At 41.3% G+C, this 13837-nt stretch overlaps 1 protein-coding gene across 2 annotated transcripts in view; it reads right to left on the bottom strand.

Annotated features, from left to right (window-relative positions):
- OCA2 (OCA2 melanosomal transmembrane protein) overlaps positions 1–13837 on the bottom strand; it is a 215456-nt gene that overhangs the window by 19624 nt on the left and 181995 nt on the right. For both annotated transcript variants that reach the window (XM_048495551.1, XM_048495550.1), the window contains exon 23: positions 6820–6913. In XM_048495551.1, the coding sequence (XP_048351508.1) occupies positions 6820–6913 (94 nt within the window). The remainder of the gene's footprint in view (positions 1–6819; positions 6914–13837) is intronic.

Genomic DNA, 13837 nt, shown 5'->3' with positions numbered 1-13837 from the left:
AGGGAACCTGCGGCTCGAGAGCCGCATGCGGCTCTTCTGCCCTTGCACTGTGGCTCCACGAGCCGAGCCGCCGGCCCCATCCTTGCCCACCCTGCAGGCAGCAGGACGAGCACACCAACTGCCCACGGTCGGCTGGGCCACGCTGCGGGCTTCCCCTCTCGCCCGCCCCATTGGAGCGGGGAGGGCGCTTTCCCAGCGGCTGGCAAGGCCGAGCCGCTGGCTTCATCCTTGCCCGCCCTGCAGGCAGCAGGGTGGGCGCATCCATGCGCTTCTCAGAATGAGGGGAGTAAAAGGTTAAAAAAAACCCTATATATATAGTGTTATCTTTATTTTAAATGTCAAAAATTATTTGCGGCTCCAAGTGTTTTCTTTTCCCGTGGAAAACGGGTCCAAATGGCTCTTTGAGTGTTAAAGGTTCCCTACCCCTGATCTAGTCTCTTCCACCCTCCCTGTAGCAGATACAGCTCTAGATAATTAAATGAATCAAGAGACTTCTATTTAGGCAGCATTAGAAAGCCTTGCTAAAACCACAAAGAGACAGTGCAATAACTGCTGAAACTGGAAACACAGTGAACAGAAATGCCTATCAGAAAGATGGGAATTCTGGTTGGGCAATGTTCTCGTTAGGCACTTGCTTTCTGAGTCATTTTTTCCCTTTGCTGACCCTCTCTGTGCCTGGGGGGAAAAAAACCAGTGAGACACCATGTTAAATGCCAATTCAGAAGATTTCCAACAGCTCTTGAGTGTAATAAATAATTATATTTTAAGTACTTGCTATACTTATGAATATTGTTCTGGTTAGATCTTAAATAATACATTTCTTGGTGAATATTTGTGAACCCTACTGCCTACAAATTTCGATAATCTAAGTGGAGCATTGACAGTAACGAATAACCTAATGAAAAGACCTGTAAAAGCAGAATCTTTTTAGCCACATATTGCTAACTGGTGAAGAACTGATTTCATTTTAGGAGACATTTCTGGTCTGTGAAAAGTTTATTATGGAAAATGTTTTCTTTGTTTTTAATCTTCATTGCAAAACAGGCTACTTCTGATTTTCCCTTTGTATGCAATTGTGTTTAAATGTACTTTAGAAACTCATTTTTGTCATGACCCTATAAACCAATTTCAGGTAAATTCATCCCTGAGTACAAAAGGAGGAAGCTGGCTAGCTTCAGAAATGGGTCTTTCATTCTTGTGGTCTTCTGTTTGATAAAAGCTACTTTCCCCTTTGATCTCAATTTAAGTTCCTAGCTTTCTCTCTTGAAACATCTGTACCGAATATAGGGACTAAAAAGCTTAGCATTCACAGCAGGAAGAGTGTTTGAATAAGAACGATGTCTGAAGTATTATTCCTTAGCACCAAGAGAGTTTCTGCCATCTATAATATTATATGGTCATGCAATTAATCATACTTGTGACAGATTTGCAATACATGTACACAGCTGGATGTGTATAAAGACAGTTATTCTCCATTGTGCAGACTTCTGTGTGCCACATTCTTCAGACAAGTATTGGCATATTTACTGTAGAAAATCTCTTTCTATAAAAAAGCTTTTATTTGTACTTAAAACAATTGATTTCTCTTGCCAAAAGAAGAAGCAGCTGCCAACTATTCGTAAGCTGATACAGTTATATAGTAGAACCTTAGTGTTTTGAATATTCAAAATAAGTTTCCAGGAATTTAGCCATCTTCCAGAAATTTTTTCCACAATTAAGAAGCATCCAGCTATGTTTTTGAAGTTTAGGGGGAAAACTATTTATCCGCCCAGTTCCTCAAAGATCTAAACAGTACCGCAAGTTATTAAATGTCTCTCATACTAATTGAGATATTGATGAATAATATTATTCAGAAAACTATTAAAGGAGAACAGAAGCAGTTTTTCATTATTTTGAAAATTTTATGAAATGAACTTCATCTCTGAAGTTACTTTAAGCCAGATTTGGGTCGGATTAACATTCTTTTAAAGTAATTAAATATCTACAGCTACAGCTCAATCAATCATCAAAAGTCCCAGGAGGCATAGTTGCTCCTGCTGTTTCCTCAAACCAAAATGGTGTTGTAAAGCTGCAACTTCATCATTGGATATCATGCTATAGTTGTATCTTTATCTTTATTAACCTTTAATAGGCATAGATAGATCAAGATTTACACAGACACATTCTGCAGTCTCAAGTATAGTTCAATAGCAAGGAAATAGTCCACATAACTTGACGGTTGACTTCGAGGGGTTCAAATCACTTCAGATTTTTTAAAAAAATATATGTATATATATATATATATATATAAATACAGTTAAAAGTAATAAAATGGGAATAAATTAGCACTTTAAAGTGGTTGTCAAGTATAGAGCTACCATACGTGTTGTATGAGCATTGTAATCTCCAAGAAGAAAACGTATGGCAACAGTAGGGTTAGAAATTTTCCTCGCCACTAATAAAGGGTGAATTAATCTGAGACGTGCATCTGCATTTATTTGGCACTCTAGGAGGACATGGCTAAGAGAGTCAATGGAGCCACAGCGAAAGTGTCTTTGCTATAGCTGTAATTGGTAATTGGATTTTCCTGTATGGGCAAACTGATTCAGTTGCAAATAATTGTTGATGCAATGACAGTAAAATATACACCAATGTACAGTTGCAGCTCATGTTTAGTCTGATTAATGTGAGTTACTGACCTGAAATGACTAAGGTCATGGTCTATGACAAAAGTTTGGTAAAGCTATGTATGTTTATTTCATAGGAGCTAACTCTTAAAGGTAGAAGATGATCTCTTATGAACATACAAAGGTGCATTTGTTCAACCAAATCACTGGTCCATCTTCTAGCCCAATAATCTATTTGGCAGCAAAGAAGATTTTGCTAGCTCTTGTTACATGAGAACCTTAACTGGAAATACCAAGGACTAGGAATGCTTGTACTTGTGTGGATTAGGATCATCTTGTAATTACCAGGTGCAAATATTCCACTGATTTGTTGATGATTGGAATGACTAATCAATGCATCATTCATTGGAGTCACACTGGAAGCATTTTTATACAGTTTTTCATTGTTTCACAGTGTTGCCACACAGGCATAATTCTTTTCTCTATTACCATATTTAAATCTATCTCAACATCTTCCACAATGAATTACTTTTAAAATAGATCCTAATTTTAAGATGTGCTTGCAGTTTTGGACAGAACTTAGTATAGGTCTTGCCATTTCCCATAAAACCAGGAACAGATCTGGGAGAACAAGAGAATAGGTTAAATATGGCTTCTCCAAGTGGAATGAGACTGGGAACTTGAATTTGAATACATCTGCTTAAAGGTAACTGGTACACCTGGAAAAGATTCCTCCCAGAGCCACAATCCCATCTTCCTCAGTAACAGGAAGGGGTAGCTTTACCAAATTGCACACTATGGCAATCTTTTGGCACTTGTCCTCTCTCATCGCTTCAGCAGGAACAAAAATGCAGAGGGGGGGTGACATCCCTACTTCACTTTCAGGTCCACCTGAAAGTCACAATGCCCAATACATTTCCCAAAATATCTATGGCCGTTTCCGCACAGAGGTGGAAGCGGCTGGGTTGGCGCATTTCACACCGACCCGACGACGCTGGGACCGTCCGCAGAGCGCCATCGCCCGGTTGACCTGGCATGTCCCCGGGCCTCCGGCACGTCACCGAGGCCTGAGGACACGCCCCCCGGCCCTGCGCGCCTGCTCCAGCATCGCAGGGCAGGGGGGCGTGTCCCCAGGCCTCGGCGACGCACCGGAGGCCCGGGGACAAGGTAAGTGCAGGGAGGGAGTGGGGGGAGGCGCCTTGAAGCCGCTGCAATGCTTCAAGCCAGCATTCCCAGGAAAGTGCGCTTCCCAGCGCACTCCAGAAACGCCGGCTTCGCGCCGGTCGGGTGGCACGAGGGCGGCGCAGCTGCGATGCAGCTGCGCCCCCTGTGAGAATGGCGGCCTGGGGGCGGCGTTTTTGCCATCCCCAGGCCGCCATATTCCGCCCGTGCGGAAACGGCCTATGTTTTTTACCATAGAGATCAGGGAATTCCTAAAGCATGGTGGCATCACTTCTGGGTTCAAATGGAAATGACATCATGACATCATTGCAACCCCATTTTTGTTCCTACTAGAGTGAAGAGGTTGTCTGATAACCCTAGGAAAGGAGAAACAAAAGGGTTGCTACAGATCTTGTACTCTTTTTTGAAAAACACTGCAAAACTAACAGATTCCATTGAAAAAGCCACTTGACAAAACCCTTATTTTAAAACACTAGGAAAGGGACATGACATCATTCTCCAACCACTAGACAATGCCACTCAGTTAATGTTCCCTCTCAATTTTGTAAATTTCTCCTCTACATATAATACTAATACACTTTGTCAAAGCTGCCAGCTGCAATTCTACGCATGCTTATTTGAAAACAAAACTCATTCAGCTTAGTTTACTTTGGGGCTCATTTTATTCAATGAGGCTTATTTCCAGGAAAGAGGATTGCAGCTTATTCTAGTTTCAGGGACTGCTTTTGACCCATTCCTTATTTTATTTAATCCTTTTACATTATTCAACAAAGTCAGTCTTCAGCTGGTGCTGCAAAAGTAATATAGGGTAGGGGCTCCAATTTTCCTATATAACAAAGAACTGGACAAGAAAAATATGAGAATGGGGTCTGTAAGTAGAATGAGGAGCTCACTGGATACAAAGGAACATTTGTGAATGGAGCTGCTTATAGCAAACAGGGAGTCAAAGCAGCCCTGTAAAAACACTAATTCCAGTCCCAGGGACCATCATTCTACTTTGAGGACTCATTCCAGTTCTTGGGGATTAAGAGTGTAGACCTAAGTTGATCAACTTGGAATTGCCCCATCCTGAAACATTCCTACCTGGGACTTTCTGCATGCAAATGTTTGCAAGAACTCTTAAGAGTTTTGAGGAAAGGGCACACACATTTTCCTAACTGAGGGGAGGAGGGGGGGTAGGACAAAGAGGGAGAGAACGTGAAGCAGTTTTGAGGAAGGAATGGTGATAGAGGTAGAAAGGGCAAAAGAATACTGGAAATTGATGGATACTGAATCAACTTCTAGTGTACCCAAAAGTGTATTGATAGGTTTCCTCACTGATTCAAATAGCATACCCACTGCAGGTCAGGAAAATAGACTGAAGTCCCTTCTTCACACATTAGGGGCTTCTTCGCCACAGTTATGATTAAAATTAGGCACCACATATAGCATGGGGAGACCCAGCAGGGACCTGAACCCAACCTGTTTTTTGTCAATCGAATTTGCTGGTCAAAATCTTCCACCATGGTACAGCATCCCTCATTAGAGGGAGAAAAATATCATCCACCACAAATATAAGCTGACCTTGAGACAAACCTAAAGATCCAGCAGTTCCAAATTTTTCCATATTTTGATCGAGCCACAGTTTTTATGCACCACTAGTATGGACCACTGTAGTGTATTCATGGGACCATTTTCAAAGCCTGTCCCAAATGTATTGTCGAAGGCTTTCACGGCCGGAATCACTGGGGTGCTGTGTGGTTTCCGGGCTGTATGGGTGTGTTCCGGGCGTGTTCTAGCAGCATTCTCTCCTGAGGATCTGAAGATGCCAGCCACAAATGCAGGCGAAACGTGAGGAGAGAATGCTGCTAGAACACGGCCATACAGCCCAGAAACCACACAGCACCCCTTTCCCAAATGTTTAACAGGAATAAGTTGTAGTAGCTTAGCTATTTGCAGGTATTGGTTATGTGGATCATATCCTGCAAGTTTTTTAAGAGTCTTACTGGCTGCTGGCATGCTTCCAAAGGAGTGTGTTTGATATTTTTTTCATAGAGGTGAGAAAAACTGACTGACACATATCATTTAGCTAATAAAAGAACAGAATTGTCAGTTACATTAGATTTTCAAGATTACAAGGATAAAAAGAGACAGGCTGGTCATAAAGTACCTTCACTATACAGCTGGGATGCCAAAAGCCCAGGTGAAAGCTGACTATGGTTGGCTCAACCCCCAGGAATGCCCCCATGTTGGTGTTGGTGTCCAACCAGACATTGGTGTTGCCCCGCAGTGGCCCCAACTTTTGGGTTTCCCCACCATGGAGCTGAGGGGCAGCTGGACACCAGCGCATTTGCTCCCTGCACCACCAGGATGCCCTTTATGCCAGTGGTGGGGAAAATGCAATAGTGCATTTCATTCTTTCTTTAGAAGACTGCAATATTACAAACAAAAACAACCAATATTATAGTAAAAACAGAACAAAGGAAAGATAGCTGTATTGTTAGCCCCAAAAAATGAGAGCCTAGAAACAGCACTTGACAGATCTTGAGTGTGCAAGCAGCCTGGACGTTTTCTAAATAAAAATTCAATGAACAAACTGGATCAAAGTTGTCTAACTATTATGGTTTTCCTCTAAAGAACTCTAGGTCACTTTTTAGTGAAAGAGCTGAGCATTATTTGAATCAGCATTTCCAGCTTTTTCTCAGAATTGTAATGCTTACAATCAAATCACTGAATGTCAAACATGACAGTGAAGTATGCCTGAATCTATTTCAGATCTGCAATAGAGATACATCTTGTCAGGGATTAAGACTTTCTTAGAGGAAAGGAAACAACTCCAATTAATCTGAACAGTACAGTTTTGAACATTCTTTTTTGTTGAGCAGAACCCAAGAAATAAAGCTATTATTTGTGCCACTGAAGATAAATCATGTCTCACTGGAATTCTTTCAATTTGAAATACCAAATAGATCAGCCGCTTTATTTATTTTGGTTAATATCACAAATGAGCTTTCAGTCCACAAAGGCAAATTAAAATAACTGTAAAACGTACCTGAAAAATTCCATGAAAGAGAAGCCATAACCGTGTTGCTCAGCAATGCCCGCACAGACAACATTTGCAGATGCTCCTATCAATGTTCCATTACCTACAATTTTTAAAAAATTGTAACTGACATTTGTGCTTTTGCTATTTGTCATTCTATTAGATCAGCTTGCGGAAATGACATACAGAAAAAATCAATAATTTTACATACACCTAAAAGAACTAGCCTGCACACAATGACCTCTCTGCTTATAAATAGTTGAACATTTTCATAGGTAAACCAATCTCTGCCCTCTTATTCTCTGTGCGAAGAAATATAACACCATGTTGTTAAAATGACACTTTTCACCTGTACTCGGAGAAATTCACTGATTATTTGTTTCATATACAAAAAGGTGCCAGAAAGCCAAAATGAAATCAACATGAGTAAGTGTATAACGTGTTGAGATTATGATTGAGTGAACAATGACAATGGATGGGTTTTTATTTACTGAAATGAATGCAAGGCCAATTCAAGTTGCTTACATTTTGAATGCATCCTTGACATATATGTACAATTAGTATCCTCCCCTCCATCACCACCACGACAAAACATAAAAGTTTATACTCTGTCTCACCAAAAGAAAAAAACAAAACTGTAACTTCATTCGCGACATGCTGGACCATCTTTGTTTTAGAATGTTCCATTTGGGACCCAACCAGAACATTTTAAAACAAAGACAGTCCAGCATGTGGTGAATGAAGTTACAATTTTGTGTGTTTTTTTTCTTTTGGCGAGACAGAGTATAGCATATATTGTACAGAACAAAACTTTCTATATTTGGTAATTTTTAAAAAGAGTACATTCTTGTATATGTATGCATATTTACAATCCTATACACATGTGGACCATAAAATACAAATATCTGAATGAATAATGTGACTGATCTATCCAGTTCATTGTTAGTCAGGAATAATTCATAAAAGCTACAGAAGGACTGCTTCATAGAACTGAAACAGACAAAAGCCAGTCCATAAAAAACCTGTGTGGATCCTTCATCAGATTTTTTGAATGTGGTATTCATATTTGTGTTTGTTTTTTGTGAGAGTCCCCACCCCAAATGAACCCCTTCAATATTCAATTCTATTGCTTTATTTAATTCTTAATTCTATTGTGACACCTAAGTTTGCTAGAAACCACTGGGTCAGCTCACCACCAGAGGCGTAGCTGGGCCATACTGTGCCCAGTGTGCACTTCGTGTTTTCCACCCCCCACCCCAGCACCCCGCCCCCAACACACACACTTACCTTAGTTCAGCCTGAAAGTGGAGGCTGGAAAAAGCAGCCTGTTCAGTTGTGGCTAAAAACAGCCTGGTGGGAACTACACTTCCCAGGAGACCTTGGGTCTTGCAAGGTCTCCTGGGAAGTGCAGTTCCCATAAGCCCGTTTTCAGCCTCAACAGAACAGGTCGCTTTTCCAGCCTCCACTTTCAGGCTGAACTAAGGTAAGTGTGGGAGGGCAAGGGGATGGGGGAGACACAGCGGGGGGTCGGGGTGATTTTCCCCCAGGCGAGCACCCGATGAGATGAGCACCCCCATCCCCTGATAGCTCCGCCTCTGCTCACCACACAATGCAATATCCCAGCTAGCTGCACTCCAATCTGAATAGTAAAAATTTGATCAAGTTTGCATCTCAGTAGAGTACACACATTGGTCCCCTTTGACTCTGAACTGTGATTACATGTTATACTCTTTGTATGAACTAGGTTCTCTACATGGGGCTGCATATACATACATATTATTGGGAAAAGATCACAGGGTACAACTCATGACAACTATTATTAGTTTTAAGCTATGACTATTTTAAGGGCAAAGTATGCATTTCATTCAAATTAGCATAACAAAATCTCAACTTTATCAATGAAAAGTAGCCTCTGCAGACTATGACTTTGAATAGAGGCACAGCGGTGGGAAGAATACTAAACCTTTTCCATGTTCACAACTTCATACGCACACTTCACTATTTTTCAACCTGTGAGGTTCCAAATGCCCATTTTCAAGCTTTGCTGTTGGGAAGAGGGACTTCAGCACTCCAGTTCTAGAGTTCCCATAGGAGATTTTGGAGAAACAAATCACCTAATAAAAATGTAGACTGTCCTAATGCCATGTTACAGTAGCCACAAATAGCATCCTCTCCTTATTGTTCCCATCAGTGAAATTGGTTGTCATTTGTTCACTCCTTTGATTTTTTAAAATTGCTTTTGATCTGGCTGAAAACAACTCCACAGAGAATCAAAATGAACCCTGCATTAAAAGGCACACCTGACACAAACAAAGAAAACCTGGACCAGAAACCTGCAGTTTATAACATAGAAACCTGGAAATACAAGCAGCAACAGCATTTTACTTTGCAAAAGATCATGATTGGGACATTCTGGCCAACAAAACTTTAGCCACAGTAGGCTGTACATGTGAAAAGTCGGTGACAGTTTTTGAATGGCACTAATCCTAGTAGTAACTGAAAAGTGATTACATCCAATTTGAGTTTTTCCTCCATCCTCTGTAACCACCGTCAATAATGTGAACATTCCTTGTAAACTGAAGAAAGGTGTCTCAAGTTAAAACATCCTGCCCATTGTTCTCCTAGAAAGTTGAGAAATCAATTAAAGCAACAGTAGCTTGTTTGAAAGAAGTGAAGCTTGACCTATTCAAAATGCATGATCTATCTGAGATAACTACATCTAGCCCAAGGAATTGGTTCTTTCAGCTAAAGCCTTCTTTGTCTGTAGCTAAAACTAACAGATTTCTGGACAGGAGACTGCAGAGGAGACTTTGAAAGGATGGAGGATAAGCAAAAATGTACTTTTTCCTTAAGGTACAGAACTGAGTTTTTGTGAAAAGTATCACTGCTCTCCAGACTTCCAAAAAGATTACCCATTCATACTACTAATGTTCTAATTACATACACACTAATAAATGGTAGTTTGTATATGCCAATGACCCATTATGCAAGGAACGCTTACCCCAGGACTCTTAGCTGCACAGTGGGGCTGTAGTGTGATGCCCTCATGTTTTTCTGTTTACACTCAAGAAGGCATTCACTGCCTGCTCCACAGCTTCTTTACTGAAGTCTCAAGGCCCTCTGCTTTTCATGGTTCTCTTAACACTGCTCATCAACTCCCTCTTAAGGGCACAGTGCTCATCACATCATATCCCAGTACTCCACACACTCACACACACTGCTTGCTGCTGCTGCTGTGGGAGGAGGAGGGAGGCTTGTTATTAAATGGTTAGCCCACCATTCATAATTCATTCTACAGACATCCTCCCACCCCACTGTTAACTGCAACAGCTTTTGATGTGAGAGTGCAAGGGAAATGGCTGATCCATCATTTGGAGGCTTTCAAATGCAATAAAAGATTGTGATTTTGCAGTGATTCTCTATTTAAATTGATATCGTACCTTCGGGACCGCATCACCCCATATGTCCCTACTTGGCCTCTGCGTTCAGCAGAGGCCAATTAGCTGGTGGTCCCCGGCCCCTCAATGATGCGGCTGGCCTCCACACGGGCCAGGACTTTCACAGCGCTGGCCCCAGCCTGGTGGAACACCCTCCCACCAACTGTCCGGGCCCTGTGGGACCTTGGTGAGTTCCACAGGGCCTGTAAGACTGTGTTGTTCCACCGGGCCTTTGGAGTGTCCAGCCGCTGATATGGTGCCCCCCACTGCTCCTGCTTTGGCACTGGTACAACAGAGCTTCTCATATTGAGGGGCCTGCTGTCCCCCCCTTCTTGGGGTGGGTTTTTAAATTGAGCCTGGACGCCTCTTGTTTAATTTGCTAATTGTTAGCCGCTGTTTTTATGTATTTTAAGATGTTTTATTGACGGAGCCTATGTTTGTATTGTACCGGATTTGCTCCTGCTTATTGTTTATATTATGTTGTTCACCGCCCGGAGCCCTTTGGGGATCGGGCGGTATAGAAATTGAATTAATAATAATAATAATAATAATAATAATAATAATAATAATAATAATAATAATAATAATAATAATAATAATAATAATAATAATAATAATAATAATAATAATAATAATAATAATTCTGGAGAAACATTTGGGACAGCCCAAAGAACTACAACCAAAATGCAAATTGGGCCAAAGATGTGGAGGCTGAACTTAGCAGCAACAACATGGACAACCTTGTAATAACAACTAAAATGGTTGGAAAACGAGCAAAAAAGGTGAAGAACTGGACTGCCCCAGGCAATGATGAACTACATGGATTCTGGCTGAAGAAACTGACCAACTTGCATGAAAGAATTGCCCAACAGTTGAATCAAGTGCTGCAAACAGGCCAAATTGAAGAATGGATGACAACAGGGAAAACGTTTCTGATAATGAAAGACCAAGAAAAGGGAGCAATCCCTAGCAATTACAGACCAATCACTTGCCTACCAACAACCTTTAAGCTGCTTACTGGCATATTAGCTGATGCAATACAAGACCACCTGGAAGGAAAGAACTTGCTGCCCCCAGAACAAAAAAGGAAACAAAGCCAGAAGGAAACAGCAGCGGAACACAAGATCAACTGCTCATAGATAAAATGATCCTTGAGAATTGCAAAAGAAGGAAAACCAACTTGCATGTAGCTTGGATTGATTACAGGAAAGCATTCGACTCACTGCCACACAGTTGGATACTTCATTGCCTGGAGATAATTGGAGTCAGTGAAAACATCAAGAAATTGGTCAAGAATGCAATGCACACTTGGAAAACAGAATTAATAATCAATGGAGCAGGAATAGGGAAGTCAACATCCGAAGGGGAATATTCCAAGGAGACTCTCTGTCCCCACTACTCTTCATTATTGCTATGATTCCGCTTTCTATAATTCTGAAGAAAACAGGTCAAGGATATCAGACAGCAAGAAACTCACCAAAAATTTAACACCTTCTATACATGGATGACCTAAAGCTCTATGGAAAATCAAAAGCAGAGATTGAGTCACTACTGAACACAGTGAGAGTCTTTAGCACTGACATTGCAATGGATTTTGGACTTGACAAGTGTGCAACTTTGGAACTCAGTAAAGGTAAACTTGCAACATGCGAGGGTGTGAATATGCCAAATGCCATAGAAATAAAGAGCCTACCAGTGAATGAAAGCTACAAATGCTTGGGGTACTGCAGAAGCAGAGAACATCATCAAGCATGCAGAAGTCAAAGGCGCAATTAGGAAGGAATATCTTAGAAGGGTAAGAAAAATTTTGAAATCAAAGTTAAATGGAGGAAATACAATAAAGGCAATTAATACTTGGCCGGTGCCTGTAGTACGCTACACTGCTGGCATAATTAACTGGACACAAGCCGAATTGGACATCCTGGACAGAAAAACAAGGAAAATTATGACCATCAATTGAGCACTGCATCCAAGAAGTGATGTAGACAGACTCTACCTAGCAAGGTCAGAAGGAGGAAGAGGGCTGCTCCACATCAAGCAACCAGTAGAGGAAGAGAAAAGAGGCCTGACAGAATACATCCAAGAAAGTCAAGAGCCAGCAATGAAAGAAGTCCACAAGGCTGAGATGCTGAAAGCCAAAGAATCAAAAGAGTATAGAGTCCAACAGTTTAAAACACGAAAGGAGCAGTGGCTAAACAAGCCCCTCCATGGGCAGTACTTTAAGAACATTGAAGGGAAGGTTGACAGCAAGAAAACATGGGAGTGGCTCAGAAGGGGAACTCTAAAGAAGGAAACTGAAGGCCTGATTTTTGCTGCCCAGGAGCAAGCATTAAGGACAAATGCAATAAAGACACGAATTGAAAAGTCCTACAATGACCCAAAGTGCCGTCTCTGCAAAGAGGGTGATGAAACCGTGGAGCACATCATCTGCTGTTGTAAGAAAATAGCCCAAACTGACTATCTCGAACGTCACAATAGGCTAGCAGCAATGGTGCACTGGAACCTTTGCAAAAAAATGCAGCCTGCCCTGTAGCAAGACCTGGTAATGGAGCACAAGCCAGAGAAGATCACAGAAAATGAAGAAGCAAAAATACTCTGGGACTTTAGAATACAGACAGACAGACACCTGGCACACAACACCCCAGACATAACAGTGGTAGAGAAAAAACATTGTTTGGACCATAGATGTTGCTGTGCCAGTTGACAGCAGGGTAGAGGACAAAGAGCTGGAAAAGATCACAAAATACAAGGACCTACAAATTGAAGTCGAACGACTGTGGCAAAAAAGAACAACAGTAATCCCACTAGTAGTTGGTGCTCTAGGAGGAATCCCAAGAAATCTTGAAAAACATCTGGAAAGCCTAAACTTAGACAGAACATCAGTCCACATGCTGCAGAAAGCAGCACTTCTAGGAACTGCACATATTCTACGCAAATACCTCTAATATCCTAGGTCCTTGGGAAGGACTCGATATTCAGAGATGAATTCCAGACACTTGTGCTGTGCTGTAATGTGTATAATAATAATAATAATAATAATATCAATATATCAATATATCAATATATCAATATATCAATATATCAATATAATAAATAACAAAAATTGAAGTAATAACAAATCTGAAAAGGGGGAAGGGAAGAAATGGGCACAGGAGTGGGAAGGGGAGGGAAGGAAGATGTCTAGGGCAAAGCTGTGCTCATTGGCAGATCTTTCCTCCTCTGGTGGTGAAGAAAATCAAAGTTATGCTTGAAGAGGTGTCGTTTGGCACAGGGGGAATGGAAATTGAAAGCAGGGCTTGGGGAAATACATCTGTACAAAGGACTGCAAAGGACATTCATCCCTGCCACTCAGCAGACACCTTGTGCATAATGGGTCAATGTGTTAAAGTGTGTGTGGATTTGTGATTTGCCAGTGTACAGGAGGTCTTCATTTTTTAAAAAAGTATCTTGATGTAATAATATATGCACAAACATGTTTCTTGTGCAGCTTTTCACCAACGTACATTTGTGTATCTGGATTCTAGAACAGGAGAAGAAACCACTTGCAGGAATGAAAAGGGATGCAACATTCACCTACTCCACTTCCAGAA

Source organism: Sphaerodactylus townsendi, linkage group LG04, assembly GCF_021028975.2.
Source record: "Sphaerodactylus townsendi isolate TG3544 linkage group LG04, MPM_Stown_v2.3, whole genome shotgun sequence".
NCBI classification, from domain to species: Eukaryota; Metazoa; Chordata; class Lepidosauria; order Squamata; family Sphaerodactylidae; genus Sphaerodactylus; species Sphaerodactylus townsendi.
Note: the sequence above shows the minus strand (reverse complement) of the source record. Positions and strands in the feature narration are given on the sequence as shown.